This window comes from Poecilia formosa, unplaced genomic scaffold (genome assembly GCF_000485575.1).
Source record: "Poecilia formosa unplaced genomic scaffold, Poecilia_formosa-5.1.2 Scaffold357, whole genome shotgun sequence".
Lineage (NCBI taxonomy): Eukaryota > Metazoa > Chordata > Actinopteri > Cyprinodontiformes > Poeciliidae > Poecilia > Poecilia formosa.
Window position 1 is genome coordinate 283,759 of NW_006800296.1, and position 20,116 is coordinate 303,874.

General features: G+C 38.7%; 1 protein-coding gene across 2 annotated transcripts in view; it reads left to right on the top strand.

Moving 5' to 3' along the window:
• The window catches only part of hspa12b (heat shock protein 12B), a 26,539-nt gene that overhangs the window by 1,336 nt on the left and 5,087 nt on the right, over positions 1-20,116 (top strand). The window contains exons 2-13 of one of the 2 annotated variants that reach the window (XM_016662064.1): positions 69-148; positions 1,005-1,150; positions 2,572-2,676; positions 6,098-6,168; positions 7,582-7,642; positions 7,932-8,014; positions 9,639-9,763; positions 9,849-10,035; positions 11,459-11,563; positions 11,669-11,785; positions 14,164-14,341; positions 19,710-19,796. In XM_016662064.1, coding sequence (XP_016517550.1) covers positions 2,622-2,676; positions 6,098-6,168; positions 7,582-7,642; positions 7,932-8,014; positions 9,639-9,763; positions 9,849-10,035; positions 11,459-11,563; positions 11,669-11,785; positions 14,164-14,341; positions 19,710-19,796 — 1,069 coding nt within the window. In that variant the 5' untranslated portion in view covers positions 69-148; positions 1,005-1,150; positions 2,572-2,621. Of the gene's footprint in view, positions 1-68; positions 149-1,004; positions 1,151-2,571; positions 2,677-5,547; positions 5,986-6,097; positions 6,169-7,581; positions 7,643-7,931; positions 8,015-9,638; positions 9,764-9,848; positions 10,036-11,458; positions 11,564-11,668; positions 11,786-14,163; positions 14,342-19,709; positions 19,797-20,116 lie in introns of those variants that run through there. The other variant, XM_016662065.1, reaches the window with a different exon arrangement.

The window sequence follows — 20,116 nt, forward strand, 5'->3', positions numbered from 1 at the left end:
CTGTGCGTGTGGGTGTGTGTGTGTGTGTGTGTGTGTGTGTGTGTGTGTGTGTGTGTGTGTGTCTGCAGATCATCTGTCCACAGTGTCCTGCGATATGTGTCCCTGCACAAAGAGCCGTAGGAATGTGTGATTAAACACACATGTGCATGTAAGATGAGTGTGAGCTGCAGCTACATGTTTAGTGAAGTCTATCTGGGAAATATATTTTTCAGGCTTTAGTGAAGATTTTATGCATAAAAATTTTAAAGAATAGAAACAAACTCGAAGCCTTTTCAAAATAAATGTTTGCCAGAAAAAGTTTTTCTTGCTGAAGCCTCTTCTGATTTGTTCTATTTATATATATAGAAATAAAATTAAATAAAATTAACAATAATACCAACAATATAGATTGTAACGGAAGATAAAGTGCAGTTTCTAGAAATCCAAGGGATGTGCAACTGAGTCGAATCACGTTTTCTGAAACATACATAATATGCATTTGTACTTAACATAAAAAAACAACAGATTAATTACAATACAGTATGTCACAGCAGCAAAACAAATGTACAATAAGAGCGGAAATGCTATTTTAAAAATGAGTACAGTCAGAGTAAATGATTGTTCAAACACCAATATGTATGCACTTATGGAGTTTGTTGTATATATTGTAAAAGTCCTATTTTTGGTGGTGGATAAAATTTTGCACTATCAAAGTTCACTAAAGAATGGATCCATTTCTTCAGCTTTTCCCAGTTTTTCTCTCCACACACTGCACTGACCCCCTCCTCACTGCTCTCCAATCCCCTTCAGTCCCCCTCACCATAAATTTCCTCCTTCGTCTTTGCAGTCGAATCATAAATCATAAAGTTCCCTTCCTGTTCCCCTCTCTTGCTTGCTAAAACTGTTTTTTATGACACACTAGCCCAGACTCCATGTCAAAGAGCAGCCACGTTTTAACGTGTGTGTGTGTGCGTGTGTGTGTGCGTGTGTGTGTGTGTGTGTGTACGTACGTACTTCCACTCCAGCTCCTTCCTGTGGCTCCGGGTCCCCACCCCAGGCTGTACAGTGCGACTCAAACATTCACATGAATATGTACTGGAGGAGACGACACACACTGAGAACGCACACTAAAGAGGAAGTGGCATATTAGCCCTCTCACTTCAACCCAAAGGTTCAAAAGTACCTTCTGTAATTTCTGCACAAGCCCCGTATTATTGCACACACAGGTGATTATTGTCAGTTTTTTTGTTTTTACTTACTCACCTCAGTGAGTTGCTAAGCATCAGGCCTAACATGAATTTAAGGGGAAAAATAGTTGGACCATAAGATATTATATTTATCAAACTGTCTGGAGTCACTACTGTGTAGAAACTTGTTTCTCTGCAGGAATATTTGGAGCCATGTTGCTTCATCTAGAAACAGAAAATCCAGTTTTTATTCCAAAGCAGCTCAAACTTAAACAGGTTCTAGATGGGAATAAGTCTGGGCTTTGACTAGACCACTCTAACACATGTGGATGTGGGTAGAGTACCCAAAGATTTTACTCAAATAAAAGTAGCACTACTTCATCATATTTTTAGTCAAGTGAAAGAAGGTATCCAAGAAATTACTTAAGATAAATATAAAAGCATTTGGTAAGAAGTCTGATCAAAACATGAGTTATTTAATATTCAAAAGCTCCATCATCAGATGCACCAAAATATAAAGTAATGTAGAATTTTAGAATTGTAAAGATCAAAATGAAAATAAATAAAATAAATAATTATTAGATAACAAAATCAGGCAAAATAAAAAAAAATTCCATATCAATTTATTTCAACGTGAAGCTGCAAGTGTGTGTCTGTTTCTGGTGCAGTTACCTAGCAACGCCAGCCCTGTGACCTGGCAACCCAAGTGGAGTTCCAGCACATTTGGTCAGCTGGTTTGACTGCTGTACAATGGCTGCTGGAAAAGACAAGTGCTTTGTTGTTGACCAACAATCCAGAAACCACTTACTACATCTTTAGCTGTTGTGCAGGAGGCTCCACTTCTGCTTTTCAAAGATGTACAGTTATATAATTGTGCATTTGTTTGCAGCCATTTTCATGTTTGAGTGTAGATGTTGAATTAGGGGGCGTGGCCAGCAGCAGGTTATTTGGATTTAAAGTGACAAGAGGCCCTAAAAGAGCTCAAAAATAGGCAGGACTGACCAGACTAAGATCTCATTATCTAAGAATGACTTTGTGCAACCCATGTAATAACCTTCTTTAACATGTTCAAGGAACCATAATAGATCACCTTTAACTTTTGACTTTTTCACCTAAACATTGTAACTGCGTTTTGCTTGTTTCCGCAGAGTGACGTCTGGTGCTATCTTGGGAAGTAACAAGTTCTCATTCAAGCTTCTGTTGACATTTTTGGGCTATATAAAGAAACTGCCAGGCAGCGTCTATGTGTGTTTGAGTCCGTGCACGTTAGTGTGTCATATGGCATGGGTGTGTTTCCGTTGCTGGAGGATTACTTCCAGAGTCCCTGAGATAATGTTGAATTCATGAAAGGAATGTCACACAGGGGGTTCCTTCCTGTCACCTGACCCCATCTCTTCCTGTGCAGAGTTTCCTGTGTCTGAGTGTCCACCGAGGAGCCAGATCCTGACCGAGGTGATGGAGGAGCTGGTCTGCACTGCTGCTGATAGGATGAGGATGGAGGCTGAAGAAAGTAGCAAACTTCCTCTAACTTCCTTATATTTAGCAACTCCAGGTCTTTAAAGGTTCTGCGTGACAAATTGATATTCGAGGAAGAAGTAGCAACATCTATTAAGATGTTCTTAAGATGGTTTCACGAACGATAGTCTGGTAGATTTGGTTCAACTGGGGACCAAAACTGCAACATTTGTTACATTTTCAGTTGCACTGTGTCAAACGAACCAGTCACTTTGAGAAACCCGTTCACCTCCTCGCCTGTGGTGGCGCTGCACCAAGAACCACTGAAGGAAACGACACAAACACTCTGCAGAAGAAGACATGAGTCCAACTTTCTTCTTCAAAAACTGTGAACAAAAATGGAGTGGCGTCAGATTTTAGTGTTTGTAGGATTTAAGAAAGATCACTGGCCATTTCTTGTGCTAACACTATACTCTCGCTTTTGTCTGGGTTGTATTTACCCAGAATTCCCTGTACTTAGCATAGCCCTAATTAAAAGACAAACAAATCTAGTTTGTCTTGAAAGGCAGGTGTGAATTAGCAGTTGAATTCTGATTCAGACCAAGCAAACTCTGGGCCACTTCAGGCAGAGTGAACTCTGGTGCAGTTCTGATGCAAATGTGAACACAAGTGGACCAGAGACCGCTGCATAAGCAGGAAGGAGACTACAGTGCAAGGCATTCTGGGTAAATACAATAAAAACAAACGTGAGTCTAGCGCTAGCGGGAGGAATGGCTCGTGGTCTTTTACCATTAGAGGTTTTCCAGTTGTTTCTGTTAGTGGTGCAGCGCCACCACAGGCGAGGAGGAGAACACGTTGCAGTGTGAAAGTGAACCGCAGCAGCTCAAAATGTAACAAATGTTGCAATTTGGGTCCCCAATCGAACCAAGTTTACCCAATTATCAGGTGTGAAAACACTTGATAATCCGCTTCCTGCTTTTGGAGTGGTCTCTGGTCCGCCTGGCATTCACATATTCATTCAAACAGCACCAGAATTCACTTCAACCAAACCAAGACTTAGGTTTTTTTAGACCGACCACAGTTAATTTAAAGTGGACTAAACTGGTGTGTAGTCTATAGTTTGAGTCCTCATATGTGACCAACATGCACGTTGAGCCAGTGTTTTCTTAAACATAAGTAAACTAGATAAGTAGAGGAAAACCTTAAAAACTATCCATGTCTGGAAGTGTTTAAAAAAGACACTTTTTTAAACAGTTTTAAACAGAATCTGAAATCTGATTCAGATGTGTTGGAGAAAGTTTCAGATAGCTCTCAGGAACTGGACTGATCTGCTCTATCCCAGGTTTTTACCAAATCAATTCTCTTCAGAATAGGTGCTAAAATATAATTTTCTGTCTGTCGAAGGGCTGTGTGTGGTATTATTCAAGAAAAAGCAGAATTTTTAATTTGTGGATGGCACTGGTTTTAATTAGGATTGGACTCTGTCACCAAATGCCTTTTCTTAATGACTCAGTTTAGGATCAGGGACAAAACAAAATCCTGAATGGGACATCCTTATGTTTGCCCAGTTCAATAAAGCAATAAAAGGCGTTACAATATGGAGGAAAAGAAGAGAGTGAAAGACATGATGGCAGGCTTTGCATGGGGCCTCTTGGCTTTTCAGTCAACAGGGAGAGAGGTGCCAGGTAATGGCTTCCAGACCCACACACACACACACACACAGATACACTCTAATTCAACTTGGAAATCTGACAGGATGAGGAAGCTGAGTGTATGTGAACATATGGGTGTGTGTATATAAATGCCCGGGGCATTTATTTCACATAATAAAAAGATCTGGCTTGCTTTTTACCAACGAAGGGTTGGATTACCACCCCTATCTTTGTCTGTACGCACACATGCAACAACAGTGACGGTTCAGATCTCTGCAGATCTACCGAAAACACACACTTGCAGACATTAAAGAAAACTCAAGATGAAAAATAAGCATGTCTGTAAAAGCTAAAACCAAACAAACAAGTAGCACTTAAGTTGCCTTTACCTCGTGAATAGTACAAACTATTCACAAGGTAAGGCACATATGACACAATGTAGAACCAATAGAAAAACAAGATAACCCTGCAAAAACACAAAATGTTTAATTGGAAGTTTAACAAGTGAGAAAATGTTTGGTGTTATTTGACTTCTTGCTGAAAAGGAAATTGGAAAAAAAAAAAAGGCTGGAAATTCAACATAACTCGCCATCCCACTACAAAAACACAAAATCTTTCCAAGTATTTTTTGGTCTAGTTTCTAGTGAAAATATTGTAGTAAACTTGAAATAAGACAAACTAACTTAAAAGTAACTTTTCAGCCAGATATGGAGGCTTGTTTTAAGTAAATAATTCCTTAATGTTGATGAAAAAGCATTTGTTCCATTTCACTTATAACGAGGCATTTTTCCCATGTTACACGTTAATTTATTTGCCAATGCAACTAGAACGTTTTCACCAATATTAAGGAATTATTTACTTAAAATAAGCCTCTATATCTTGCTGAAAAGTTACTTTTAAGTTAGTTTGTCTTATTTCAAGTTTACTAAGATATTTGCTAGCTGGACCAAAAACACTTGGTAAGATTTTACATTTTAGCAGTGAAGGTTTTGTTGAATATCCATCAGTTTTTCCAATTTTATCATTAGATAAAAAATGCATTTTCAGCAAGAAATCAAACATGTTAACCTGTCAGTGACACCAAACATTATTCTGTCAGAAGTGACAGTGAAAAACTGGAGCAGTGGTATAAAGGTCACCCCAAGTTTGACCAAACGCACCTGGCTGCTTCCTGCCTTTGTCTGACACACTTGCAGGGAGAGTTGCATCAAGGAAAGAGAGAGATAAGATTAAAGGTTTGAAAACAATGTTTAAAAGATTTTTTTTTTTAAAATAAAACAACAAAGCAGGAAAGATGAAGACAGGAAGAGGTAATTAACCGAATGGGAAGAAAGAAGAGAGAGAGCAACATTACTGGAGCAGGATACAAATCAGCGTCAGAATTACTCCACCCTCCGTCTCTGACTTTCACTCTGCTGTATCCCAGTGAGGTAAATCCCCCAGCGTTCCCCCCGTATGTGCTGTCATAGCCCTCCCACTCCTGTGACTGGTTCATGTGTGTGTGTGTGTGTGTGTGTGTGTGTGTATGTGTGTGTCACCACTTTTTCTTCTGACATTCATTTGCAAAGCAGAGAGACGGAGCGCTTTGCTGGAGCTGCAAAGCCAAATCACAATTCCACCGAGAGAAAAGAAGCTTCTTTTCTCTCCTGCAGCTTTGTGCCGATTCTTTTAACATCCAGTTTCGGAGATTCTGCATGCAAAACATTTGGGAGGTCTTACTTTTTTAACAACAACTTTCCAGAAAAGCATCCTCTTGTATCCAGCTGCGCTTTTCCTCCGGTCCTTTATCCATCCATCCATCTTTCTCTCTCTCTCTGGAGGCAGAACTCCAAAGTTTAGGAAAACATCTCACAGTCCAGAAGAAAAACTACAGAAAAAAGAACGGACTCGAAGTGGTAAGTCGATTTAAGTTGGAGGAACTTTTTTTGATCGTGCACTCGCAGTCCTGCGGTAAAAGTTTATTGATTGTGAAGAGAGAGGCATGAAAACTTGAAACCTGAAACCTCTGATTCCTTTTCTGCTTTTGTTTAAGAGAACAAAGGAATTTTGTCCAGTTGTTTTTATGCGCCAATGTATGCAATAACGAACGACATTTTATGCAAAGATGTCAAACTGATAGAGCTCAGTTGTAATTTGTGCACGAGAGAAGACACTAGAGGAGCTTTAATCCTCTTGCTTAACTGCAAAACCTCATGATCAAGTCAAGTAGAGCTACAGTATTTAGCGTATCCCCCCCCTGCACAGGGATTTTTATGAGGTAGAAAGAAGAGATAGGATGAAAATAATGAAACCCATGTGCATTTTTATCTTCTCTGGTTTTACCATCAGAGCAACAAAGAGAACAGCTGGGAAGGAAAACCGGCCCTTACTGGTGCATAAAGTGCAGAATTAAAAACACAGACAGATGTTTTATGTGTGCACAGAAAAAGTCAAACCATGGGCGTCATTATTAAGTTGAGCAGTAGAAAATAAATTACTTTTCTTTGCATTTGTATAATCACAGATTCTGTAAAAATATAATTTAAAGAAGAAAATGACAATATGTTTGAGGGGAAAAAAATGTCTGGAAAAGTGTGGAAGTATTTTCCCAAAGATGAATAAGTAAAAATGAAATCCATCAAAGTTATACTCTGTAATTTTGTCCAAAAAAAAAACAAAAAAACAACCAAAATATGTATTTTTATATATAAAAAAGTCTGGAATGTTGACATGAAAAACACGAGGTGGGAATTTATTGTAATGTTTATCATTTATTAAGATGAATTTATCATCATGATAAGAATTTTGATTTAATATTATCACAGTAAATTCCATTAAATCATGTTTTTATTAAAAGAAACAAATTTGTGTTCAATGAGAGTATCAATAAACACCAATAAATTAGAAAATATGACAGTTGCTGTGTGTGCAAAATCACACTTTTTCATGTGACTGATGTCTCAAAGTAGCGCATTACAAATGGGAATGTTTCTTAAGAGCAGTATGTGTTTGTGAGAAAATAAGTAATTAACAGTCACAACCACACAGATACTTATAAAAGTAGTAAATAGGTTTTATTATCACAGTAGCACCTCAAAATGTTGTGGTAAAACTTAGTCTGTAATTTTCCACCTTTGTAAGAACTAAATAAATCTTTTTCTTAGAAAACATAAACAGTCTTTACATGTTTTTTGATCCACAATATGATTGTTGATGCTTAAACTTGTTGGTTTGTCTCTGTCGTGAACAGAATATAATATAAAGTAAACCTAATCAATAAGAACATCTTAAATTTGATGTTGTTTTAACGTGAGTCCAATTCTCCGCAGATCCTGGCTCCTGTGAAAATGGCTGAGGAGGTCCAGCTGGATTCAAATCTGCAGATTCCTGGTAAGACCCACGTTTATTTTTTTTAATTCATCCTGGTTGAAATGAGTCACTTCTTCTGCATCCTCTGGAGTGCTGACCTCTTGTCGTCCCGCTCCCACTGGGGTACACTACCCACTTTGGATTCCAGTGACATTCCAGTCATTCCTGCTCATTTCAATTATCCAGACTCGCTTCTAAAGAACTCCGGCGCTTTCTCATTTCTTACCGTAATCTCCTTTAGTTGTGGTAATTCTGTGATTATATCGCCAGATATTGTTGTTAATCTCTTAATTTCCAATTATTTCTGCAGGTGGGAGTTTATCCATTCCATCTTCGCCGGCCACAGCCAGGAACGACTGCAGCATCGCGCCGCTCACGCCCTCGCCTTCACCGGTAACCAGCAGCCTCTCACCGCCACACGCCCTTCCCGTTCTCTGCTCTCTCTTTATATAGAGCTTCTTCTACCTGTTATTAGTGGGTCATATGAGGCTTAAGCTCTCAGTTTACAGTCGAGAATAAACATGAAAACCAGTACTTCAACAGGAATGTGATCTGGGGGAAAAGAAGTGGACAGCAAAAAAGTTCAGCAATCACAAAAATGGTTGTACGGGGGGCTGACATTATGTATTAGAACTCATTTTTCAAGATGGAATGATCTTATATCAAAAAACTGAGATTTATTATATTTAGTTTGTAGAGGGGTGTTATGTAAAATCAATCTTTTTGAGCTTTATATCATAATATTTACTTCTCAGTCCAAAGCACTGTTAAAAGCTTAATGGAGAAACATTTTGTGATGAAGTGCTGAAGGCAGAGTCTCAAAAAGAACAGGAGCTTCTTAAAGAGACAGAGGCCCAATTTCAAAGCGCCGAGTCATACAGCATTTTTATAGCAAATGGAGGTAGTATAGTTACTTGATTGTGTTATAAAATGGCAGTATGTGCCTGAAAAATACACTGTACTGTCCCTTTAAATGTCCCTTTGCAAGTTGCTTTTTGTAGCCATCAGAAAACTTCTGGCATCAGTCTGACTCTCAGATATGGTAGAATTCATTGAAATTGTTTTCCACCATAATTAAGGTCAAGGTTTTCCAAAAGCTTATTGTTTGCCTCCTTCATCTTCTCCAAACCAGTTTTTCTGAGTTTTAAGAATCAGTGTCAAGTTGGAAAACCCAGTTCTTCCCAATTTCAAACTATTTCATCAAAACCGCCCCCCTCTGGGAATTGGCTGTGATGTTCAGGAACAATCTGGTGATCACAGATTATGTTAAGATAATCATAAACTGGAATATTCTGGATCATTGGTGTTCCTTTTATTTCACATATGGATTTTTATGGCCATACGAGACATTAGCTGCGTCTCTTGTCTATGTAACTGCGCAAATTGGAATTCCGAATATAAATTTGCGTAATGGAAACACGTCACGTTTTTCAATAAAAGGTTTTTGTTCTAAGATGAGGTGTGTTTTTTTAGCTATATCAACATTAGTGTGTATCACAAAACTGAAATGGAAACACTTTTTGTGCATCACATGAGTCACATGGTCAACATCCAGTGGACACTGGTGAAGAAGATGACAGATAAATATCTGATGACAGTTTTAGGAGGATGGCGGCGCTGCATGTTTTCTAATGACAACTGATTTTAACTGCATTTCTTATTTAATTGAGAAATTGTGTTGTTGTTGTTTTTTTTTTTACATTAGCGGAATATCAACAAAGTTTGCACGGATTTGTAAATGGAAACCCACATACTGACACCAAATATCTCAATCAGTAGTTATAGATGTTATATTAAAATATTGTTAAAATAAAAAACAGATACCTGTAAATATCTGTTTCAAATCAATAGCCATACGCTGTCTTCAGCTACGCTCAAATCACAGTAAAAATGAAAAATAAAAAAAGATTTCAGAAGGGCACTTTTCTTGTCCAGCGATAAAAGGAGAGGGGTTTTAGCACCCCCTAGTGTCTATCTGAATAACTACATTAACAACTCCTGTCTCTTCTTGTGGCAGAGGGTGGAGGTCCGACCCAGGATGGCTTGTCCCTTCTCTGTCGTTGTCGCCATAGACTTTGGGACGACCTCCAGCGGCTACGCTTTCAGCTTCATGCAGGACTCCGAAGCCATACATATGATGAAGTAAGAATCTGCTTAAATTCCCCCCCATTTATACAATCTTTACTTATTTTAACTCCCATTTACGTCACTGCGTCGCTCTGTGCAGACGCTGGGAGGGCGGCGACCCCGGAGTGGCCAATCAGAAGAGCCCAACATGTTTGCTGCTGACTCCTGATTTGCGGTTCCACAGTTTTGGGTTTGCAGCGCGGGATTTCTACCATGACTTAGACCCAGAGGAGGCCCAGCACTGGCTCTACTTTGACAAATTTAAAATGAAAATCCACAGCACCAGTGTAAGTTACACATACAGTTCTGGTCAGAAGTTTACATACACCTTATGATGGGCAAGAAATATGTCACGTTCAAATATAAACACACACCCAGACTGATGTATCTCCACAGGTTTCACCTTAGCCACACACTTTTTATAGCCGTAAACAAGCTTCTGATAGAATCTATTTTCCAGGATTTCAATTATTGTCCACAAATTATTAATAGAGTCAAATTTTGGGCCATTTCAGAAACCTAATATGAGCTTTAACCACGTTCAGTACCAGTGCCTTGTTGGTACAACCAACTGTATCAAAGTTTCAACCATTTAACTTAAACTGCCACCCTCAAATGAATTTAAATTTGGAAAATTGTTCAATAAAAACTCAGAAATCAGCAAATCTGAAGCTTAACCTGATATGGAAGATTCAAAGTAAGAGCAGTTATCAATAAAAAGGCCCCAACTCTGCTTGGTATAGTCAAAGTAAATCTTTCAAATCTAAGAACAAAGTATCATTTATCAAGCATGATTTCACAAAGCTGATGGTCTAAAGAAAATGGAGGGATATCTTCAAATTTTTCTATTTTCAAGCTAAAATCAGCGGTTTAAAATTGTAAAAAATTAAAACCACATTTTGCAGTTGGACGATTATCCCAAAAGAAAATCAGGAATAAAGCCAAACCTCAGCCTCATTTAAAGGATTGGGACAATGTGCTAAAAAACAACCAATTTGAACTATTACTGAAACGATTAATCAGGGTAATAATGATTAATCGATTATTGAAATAATTGTCAATTAATTTAGTAACTGATTAATCGTTTACTGGAGAATACAGACTAAACATGTGTTATTTGCTAATAAAACATCACATTCAGAGCAGTTACTAAATCAAAACTGTACAAAGAATATCACAATTTTACATTTAAAAACTTCTGTCTGAAAATATATTCTACCCAAAACTCCTCAAGTGGCTGTTTTAGCTTCACCCAGTTCAAATTCTGTTAAAAAAAAAATCTCATTTTAAAGACTTTTTCTATCCAATTATTAATTGGTAAAAAGGTTAGCTCTACACTGTGCTAATACTAAGTCCAGCAGAAACATGTTGGTGTTAGAAGTATTTCTTTAGCTGCAGATGCATCCTCTGCTACAAAGAATCAAGCAAACACCAGCTTTGTTATTGCACCTTTGGCAATAGAATGTTTATTTTCTTATTTAAAAAAGAATTGAACTATTTGTGTATTTCTAATGTGTTTCTAAAATTGCATAAAAAGGCTCAAAAGAAAAATCTGCAGAATTTGCCAATTTTCTTACCCGATTAATCAGTTAATCATCAGAGTAATTAATCGTTCTTGAACTCTTGAATTAATGAAAACAAGAGTGTTCAAACATCCACCCAAGGTTTTGCTTTAGGAATGTAAAGCTTGTGGTTTCTACGTCTTAACAGGACCTGACGATGGAGACGGAGCTGGAGGCTGTTAACGGTCGGAAGGTCCGGGCCATCGAGGTGTTTGCACACGCCCTGCACTTCTTCAGAGAACATGCCCTGAAGGTAAGGCCCCCGTCGTCAAGGCAACGCGACGCCGCGAAGTCCGTCGCTGTGTTTCCGGATCTAGGGAGCAGTGGTACTCGGAGGTGACTGGAGGTTCTGTTTCAGGAGGTGAAGGACCAGTCGTCTTCGGTGCTGGAAGGAGAGGAGATCAGATGGGTGATCACCGTCCCAGCTGTTTGGAGACAGCCAGCCAAGCAGTTCATGAGAGAGGCAGCGTACCTGGTAGGACATCGCAACACGACTGATGTCGAAGCAAACTCCTCCTCAGATTAAAAGAAAACATCGTCTTTGCGTGGGAAGATTTCTCTCCACATCATGCTTCCAAACTAATTATCCTTCTAAAAGCAAACAGCTTGCATCCTCTGACCAAGTCTTTTTTTTTTCTTTTTTTTTAAAGGGTACCTATTATATGAAATTAACATTTTGCACATTTTTGAATTTCCATTTGGGTCTCAACTGCTTCCAAAAACAGCCAAACCGCTTAAAAAAAATCACTGAACTGTTTTATGGTGTCTGGAAAATGTGCCATTTTAAAAACCTTTCAGATGTTAAGTCGTATTCCACTGACTCTGCACTGTTACCTAGCAACCTCAGTCAAGCCAAGCCCTGTTACCTAGCAACCTCAGTGGAATTCCAGCACGCTTGGTCAGCTGGTTTTACCGCTGTATGCACTGTACAATGGCTGCTGGAAAAGACAAGAGTTTTGTTGTTGACTTACCATCCAGAAACCACTTGCTGCATTCTTGTTGGTTGTGCAGGAGGCTCCAATTCTGCTTTTCAAAGATGTACGGTGGCATTATTGCGCATCTGTTTACAGCCATTTTCATTTGTGAGTGTAAACTTTGAGTTAGGGGCGTGGCCAGCAGCAGCTTATTTGGATTTAAAGTGGCAAGGGGCCATAAAACAGCTCAAAATAGAACTGACAAGAATAAAATCTAATTATCTAAGAGGGATTTGGTGCAAAAAAAAATTAAAAATTTAACCCATAAACCTTTCTTAACCTGTTCAAAGACGCATAATAGTTCGCCTTTAAGCTTTATAAGAAAATATCCTGTTATAAATATTTATTGCTGAATTTTTCTATTAATTTGAGGATTTTAGGAAGCCCAGTTCTGTGTCAGAGAGAGAGAGACAGAAAATAAGGAAGGAAAACATCAAGCTGTAAAGAAAGCCTGGGATAAAAGACAGATTAGCTTTCCCATGAAGGATTCTTTACACAGATAACAGAATGCATTTAGCTTTGTCTGTGATTGTATGTCACCCTATGAAAATACTCACACCCTTTCTTATTGTGTACGTGTTAGACCGACTTGTAGGAAGTGTGCATGCATGCACAGGAATGCATAAAGCAGAAGGTTCATGCAGCTCTGCACCTCTTTCTGCACCTCTTACTGTTAAAGTCATTGATGTCTCTAAGCTCCGCACACAGAATGAATCATTTATATTTTCTGCCACCTGCCTCCATCTCAGGTGACTTTATGAAGAGTCAAATAGACAAACACACACACACACACACACACTCTCACACACATGCTCTGCGCGGGCTCCTGGCATAAGGCTTGTCAGGGCGTGTGTGCTTCCTGCTGGTGGTGATGTCATTAGGAGCGAACAATAAGGGAGACCGGCGTACAAACACAGGAAGTAGAGAGCAGACCCCCGCCCTACACAGACACAAACTTATTGTTACAGCCCACTCAACCTTATGCCCCATAACATCACGTTTAATACTTATACAAGTCGTTTTAATCCTTCATCCTAACAGAGAATAAACGGTTCAGGTCAGGTTTGACTGTTTTTATCTTTAAATCTGTTTAGTGAGAAGGGATTCTTTAAGTGTCACCACTGTTTTTCTTTCTGCTGACCTCTGAAACTTCTCCTCTTTTGCATCCAAAGGTCAGTGTGAAGTACAAAGCTGTTTAGTTAACATTTTATCATGACCTGTAAGCGAGAAAGATAGTCAAAGAAAAACTATGTACACCCTATCATTTGGTAGATTGTAGAACTTCCTGTAGCAGCGATAATATAAAGCTTATCGGTCTCTTTGGGATCATTACTTTGTTGATGACCCAGTTTGGACAAAGAACCAGCTCATTTTGCACGTTTTTATACTCCATTTGGGTCTGAACTGCTTCTAAAAACAGCCAAGTGATTTAAAAGATTAAAAAAAAAACACCCAGCCGTTAATTTGGCAACAAGTTCATGTTTTTTTGGTGTCAGGAAAATGAGCCGTTTCAAAACCCTCCGTATTGTTAGGTCACATTCTGCAGGAACTGTCTGCGCCGTTACCTAGCAACCACAACTGAGACCAGCCCCGTTACCTAGCAACACAAGCTGAACTCCAGCATGTGTTTAGTTGTTGACTTTACCATCCAGAAATCACTTGACGCATTCTTGTTGGCTGTGCAGAAGGCTCTACTACTGCTTTTCAAAGATGATTCTCGTCATCTAAAATTGATTTTGTGTAAAAAGAATTTAGTGAAGATCTTTTGTATCGCCCATAGACCGATCCTGACCTATATTCAAGGAAGCATAATAAGGCTACTGCGTCTCTGTATGCGCTGGTCTCTGAGTATACTGTACGTCTATTCTGCGTCCTCCAGGCTGGACTTGTGCCTCCCGACTGTCCTGAGCAGCTCCTCATCGCCCTGGAGCCTGAGGCCGCCTCCATCTACTGTCGGAAACTCCGGCTGCACCAGGTGATCGACCTGAGCCTGCAGCCAATCACAAACGGCCTGGACCTGGACGGGACCCGGCCCTTCGACTCCAGCTTCAGACAAGGCAGGTGGAGCAGCACCCAGGAGTTTTCTTCATTAGCATAAGCATGAAACCTCACTATTTGATTTTGGAGAGAAACAAAGAGCCGGGCGGAAAGACGTGACCTCAGACGCGGCTCATGTTCTTGCCTCAAATGGCTTTACAGATGTGTGTGTGTGCTTGTGTGTGTGCATTTCGGGGAAGGTTATGTAAAGACAAACCACTTTGAAGAGGGCATATGTTTCACGTAGAGCTGCCAGAGAAGCAGAAACAGATTCATGAGCTGAGGAAGAAAGAGGAGAAGAGCTGTGTTTAAACAGACCGCAGAATTCCCAGAAAGAGGAACCGCTCATCCGAAGGCTCCCTTTAATCAACGTTACACTCTGCCTGGGACACTTTCTCTGGAGTTTAGTTCAATTTGCATCTAAAGGCAGTACTGTAGTCTTACAGTGTAGGGGTTTCATCAGAAATAGCAAAAGAAAGGACACATGATTATGTCATGTTAAATTTCTTCTAAAATTCTTAAAAATACTCAGTATGTTATTTAAAAGCTTGACTTTCTTCTACATGCTTATTTTTCTAAATAACCACTCATTGTGGGCTAAAATGAACAGCTTCAGCCTGTCATAAACCTCAATGGAGGTTATTTGGGACTTTATGTGATAGCTCAACTCCAAGTGGCTGATAATTAGGAAGTGGAAAGGAAACTCTACAGGCTTCACAGCATTTTGTGTGAGTGACATAATAACCCAGGACGCCATTCATGCAAGAACTATGTTTACCTGCAGTGTTGATGTTTAAAGAGGGAGTCCTGGCTCCTTGAAAGAAATGCACAAAGAAAAATGCATGGCTGGTTTAAACCTTTTGGTTCAATACATTTATATGTTTATCTGTTTGCAACAGATCCATTTTTAATTTTAAAAACATTTTGCACATTTTTATATTTCCATTTTGCTCTCAGTTGCTTCTGAAAACAGCTCAAGCGTTTAAAAATGAGCAATAAATTAATGTTTTTGGTGTCTAAAAACCTCCTGAACATAGTGTCACAAACAAGGGATTCTGGTGTCCCGTAACCTAGCAACCCAAACCTTGTTACCTAGCAACCCAAGCTGGTCTCCAGCACATTTGGTCAGCTGGTTTTATCGCTGAAAGCGCTGTACAATGGCTGCTGGAAAAGACAAGTTTTTTGTAGTTGACTCACCATCCAGAAACCACTTGCTGCATTCGTGTTCCTTGTGCAGGAGGCTCTACTTCTGCTTTTCAAAGATGTAAGGTTAAATAATTTCACCTCTGTTTGCAGCCATTGTCATCTGTGAGTGTAAACGTTGGGTTGGAGAGGCGTGGCCAACAGCAGCTTATCTGGATTCAAAGAGACAAGAGGCCATAAAACAGCTCAAAATATAGAACTGACCAGAATAAAATCTGATTATCTAAGAATGATTTGGTACAAAAACATGTAACCCATAAACCTTTCCTAACCTGTTCAAGGAAGCATAATAGATCACCTTTAAGCTTTAGAGGAAAATATCCGTTTATAAATATGAATTGCTGAACTTTTTCTATTAATTTGAAGCCCAGTTCGCGTGTCAGAGAGAGAGAGAAGGATATTGTGCAAAAAATGTTTTGTACAGCCCATAGACCCATTATAACCTCTTCATGGGAGCATAATAGTTCACCTTTAAAGGAGAAAGTTTTGCATATTCAAGAGTAAAAAGCTTTTCAAGCTTCAGCTGGATTCAAACTCTGCCTCTGTTTGCAGGACTAAAACACTTTTTAGGACCTAAAAGCACAATGTGAAACTCAGAGGGGGGGAAAATCACCAGTGCATAATTCAGCGGGCAAAGAACATGCCGTCCAGAATCCCCTGCAAAGGCCCACTTATACATATGCAGCCAGCGAGATGCACACAAAGAACATTCACACACTCTAAACACAGGATATTGTAATTGGAACAAGGTGCAGCGTGACTGTGATCTCACCCCCTCCTGGCCTGTCACTCTCCCTCTCCTTCACTCGCTTTCTGCTTTCTTTCGCTTTTTCTCACTTTCTTTTCTCTCTGAGGTCGGTCCCATTCCCAGGACTAAAAGGACCAAAAAAAAGCAACCCTACACAAATACAGACACACAAACTTGGCATCACTGACTTGTTATTTTTCTTCTTCTTCTTCTTCTTCTTCTTCATCATCTTCTTCTTCTTCTTCTTCTTCTTATTCTTCTTCTTCTCCTTCTTCTTCTCCTTCGTCTTCTCTTTTTTTCCTGCTACCTTTAGTATTCCTTCCACCTCATTTCATGTCCAAATTTAGCGCCAGGGAGTCGTAAAAACAAGCACATGTACATTTTCTCCTCTGCAGTTTCATGTAAATGGTTTCCAGACTTGCTTGTCGCTCCTGAACAAAAACACACACATGAAATCGAAGCTTGCGTGATTTCGGTCGGCCTTCGTTCGGCTTCATTTGCAAAGCACACACACTCGCTATCACACAGGCGGCCGTTTAAATAAATCTTTGCTTTCAAGACGCTGTTGCTCAACGGCTTCACAGTCAGATGACATTAAATACAGAATACTTTTTTTGATTTCAACACCCCCCTCGTGCTTTTTAAGAAGTTTCTCATGTACGGTTTTTTCATCTGAGTTTCACACAAAGCAACTCACATCACTTTCTCTGCATTCAACGAGTCTAAAAACTAAACAATATTTTACATCGAAGTAATTTGCCTCCATACATGTAGATACTGATTTGATTTGACTAATAAAACAATATTTAAACACAAAACTGTTTTCTTGAAGTCCACTTTCCATGGCTCTTTAGAGTCCAAAGGGCCACAGAAATAGTTATGGCGGACCAGATTTGGCCCACTGGCCTTCAGTTTGACACATGTGTGCTGAAGCTTCTCCACAGTCTCATCCAAAAAAACTCATATGGAGCTAAATAGGAACCATAAAGTTTGTTCAAAAGAAAAACAATGAAAGAATAAAAAGGATTTGCAGCTTTAAAAAATTAATTGAAAAAAAAAACAACAACAAAAACCTGGCACCAAAAAAAAAAAAAAAAACTTAAATCTGAAAAGTAATTTTGAAATTTTCTTTCAATTTCAAATTTTTTATTTCAGTTTCTAACTTTTTTGTTAGGTTTCAAATCTTTTTTGGGGGGCGGGGTGGGTAGGGGGGGTGAGCAAACATTATGGCCCTGTTTCAACTCCATAACTTTAACCCTTTTGTTTTTTTGTTAAAAAAACAAACAAACCTGATTTAAACATTTTCAGGCTGGACGTTGTTGTTATTTATAGAGTTTTCATGATTTGTTTGAACTATTTATTTACAGAATGCACTGGATGGACAACATGCAACTTAAATTATCTTTAAAACTAAGAAATTAGGTGCAGAAGTTTGTTTATTCTGTATTGGCTCTGATCAACACATGGATTACAGGGACAGACTCAAATATTTGCATACACCCTGGCGACTGGATTCAAATACAACATAAAGACCTCAGAATGTCTCTTTTTGTAATTTTTCTAATCATATTTTATGTATTTGATGTATATTTAGTCTTCAAAGCCACAGTAACTCACTTCTTGGTGGCATATCATCTTCCAACATGGCCGTCAGGAACGTCTCGTCTTCTCCAGCTGTGTGTTTGAGCGTACTCTGTTTTCATTGACCAGCGCTTCGCTTTCTAACCTACCAGTCACAAAGCAAACAGAGAAACTGAAACCTGAGCAACTTCGTTTCCCAAAACTCACCCTGTTGCCGTTTTACTTCGATTTTAAAGCTATTCGTTTGACTAACAAGTTTTTTGTCTTGGGCACTTGGAGCTTTACATGCAGATTGAAGCTGGCTGTGTTTATGTTTTTCACTGAGCTGCTTTCCTCTTAATTTCTTCAGTGATTATACTTTAAGAGTGTTTACACGGGGAAAGAAAAAAAATGTTTGACAACCAGAAACGCAAAGCGAGGCTCTGGAAAGTGGTGATGACTCCTTCCAGCTGGAAAGAGTCCAGGCAACCAATAAAGTATCATCATGTGATTAAAATAAAAGCTTAACAGCAACAAATTGAATCCATATTTTGTATGTTAAACTTCGAATAATTTCTGTTTTAATTTTTTCTACAATTATGATACACAGGTTGGATATTTTGAGATTAAAGGAACCTTATTTACACTTTTTTATGATCTCTTAAGACCACCAACCTTGCGAACCAGAGTTTCTTACACACCAACACCCTCCTAATGGATGTAACAGAGCTCGAGTTGAACTAAACATAACTAAATGACACATTAAGGATGTTTAAGCCAACGTCTAAACCTCAGATAAACTTGACGACAAATTTCAGGAATGCAGTAATATATGTTTTACCAAAACATACACCACTTCTTCAAGTGAAAAAAGCCCTAAAACAAGTTATTTTATTTAAAATCTTAGAAACACAAGACCTTTAGTACAAGAACATTTAATAATGAGGCAAAAAAAATCATAAAAGAAGTCATGCTTAGAAGATTTTGATCAGAAACCTATTTTAATATGCTAATTTAAGACACCAGTTGCATAAAGAAGTGTAATTTATATCACTAAATTTTTCACAGTAACTGAATTTAATCAAATTTATCGATATTTAATGATACTCCTGTTGAACAAACATTTGGGAAAATAATAAAAAGAACAGCTGTGACAATCGGGACAGGTTAACAAAAAACATCATGAATTAGAATTTATCATGACAACAGTAAATCAAATTTCTTATAATAAATGTATTACAATAAATGAAAAAATAAATAAACAAATGACGTCATAGTTTCTTACCCCACATCTCGACTTGTCACAATAATCAGTAAATCAATTAATCGTATGATCAAACTCAATTATTTCCATTGTCATGCCTTATCGTTTATCTCTTTTTTTCTCTGTTTCTATCAATAACTGGATGATAAAGGCCTTCGGTTTGGTGCTTTGGGCTCAACTAGCCCTTTATTTGAAGGATAATTTTGTTTAAAAATACTTCAAAAATTATTTTATTTTCTGTTTTATTTATTTTGGATATCTAAAATGTCTTCCAGGTCCAGTGTTAAATGTTCATTAGAATTCAAAGTTTATTGATCTTTTAGACTATGCTTTTGCATTATTATTTTGCCATTGCCCTTATATCACTTAAAAATGGTCTCAAAACAACATCATCATTTATGATAGGCCTGACATGATGTTGTTATCATGTCAGGCCTACCCAGATCGTGCAAAAAGATGTGGACTATCCCTTTAAGATATCTTGAAAACATCGTTTCCCATCTGAACTTGGTGAGAACGAGTTGTTGTTTTTAGGCCAGTTGTTGTTGTTCAGCTCATCAACTTTTCAACATCCAGCTTTTAAAAACCGTTTTTGTTTTGTTTTGTTCTGCAGCGAGGGAGCAGCTGAGGCGATCCAGACACAGCAGGACCTTTCTGGTGGAGAGTGGAACCGGGGAGCTGTGGTCCGAGCTGCAGACCGGTGAGTGTGTCTGACGGCCCGCCTCACATCCAACACACTGATGGCTTTGACCTTTACCCTCCGACATGCTGACTATGTTATGCAGAGATGTTCTGTGTGTGTGTGTTGAGGGGGAGGGGCTGCGCTCTGGTGTGTTGAGTTTAGTTTATTTATTTCCTCCCTCCCCCAGACAGAATTGATGTTTAAGATTCCTTTCCAACAAACCTCATGCTCCGATTGGGTGGAACAATATTCAGGATTTACATCTCAGTGTTGTGTTAAAAAATATCCTTCCAGGGCAGGATCTGAGTTTCATCGTTTCTGTGTCGAACCGTAACGAC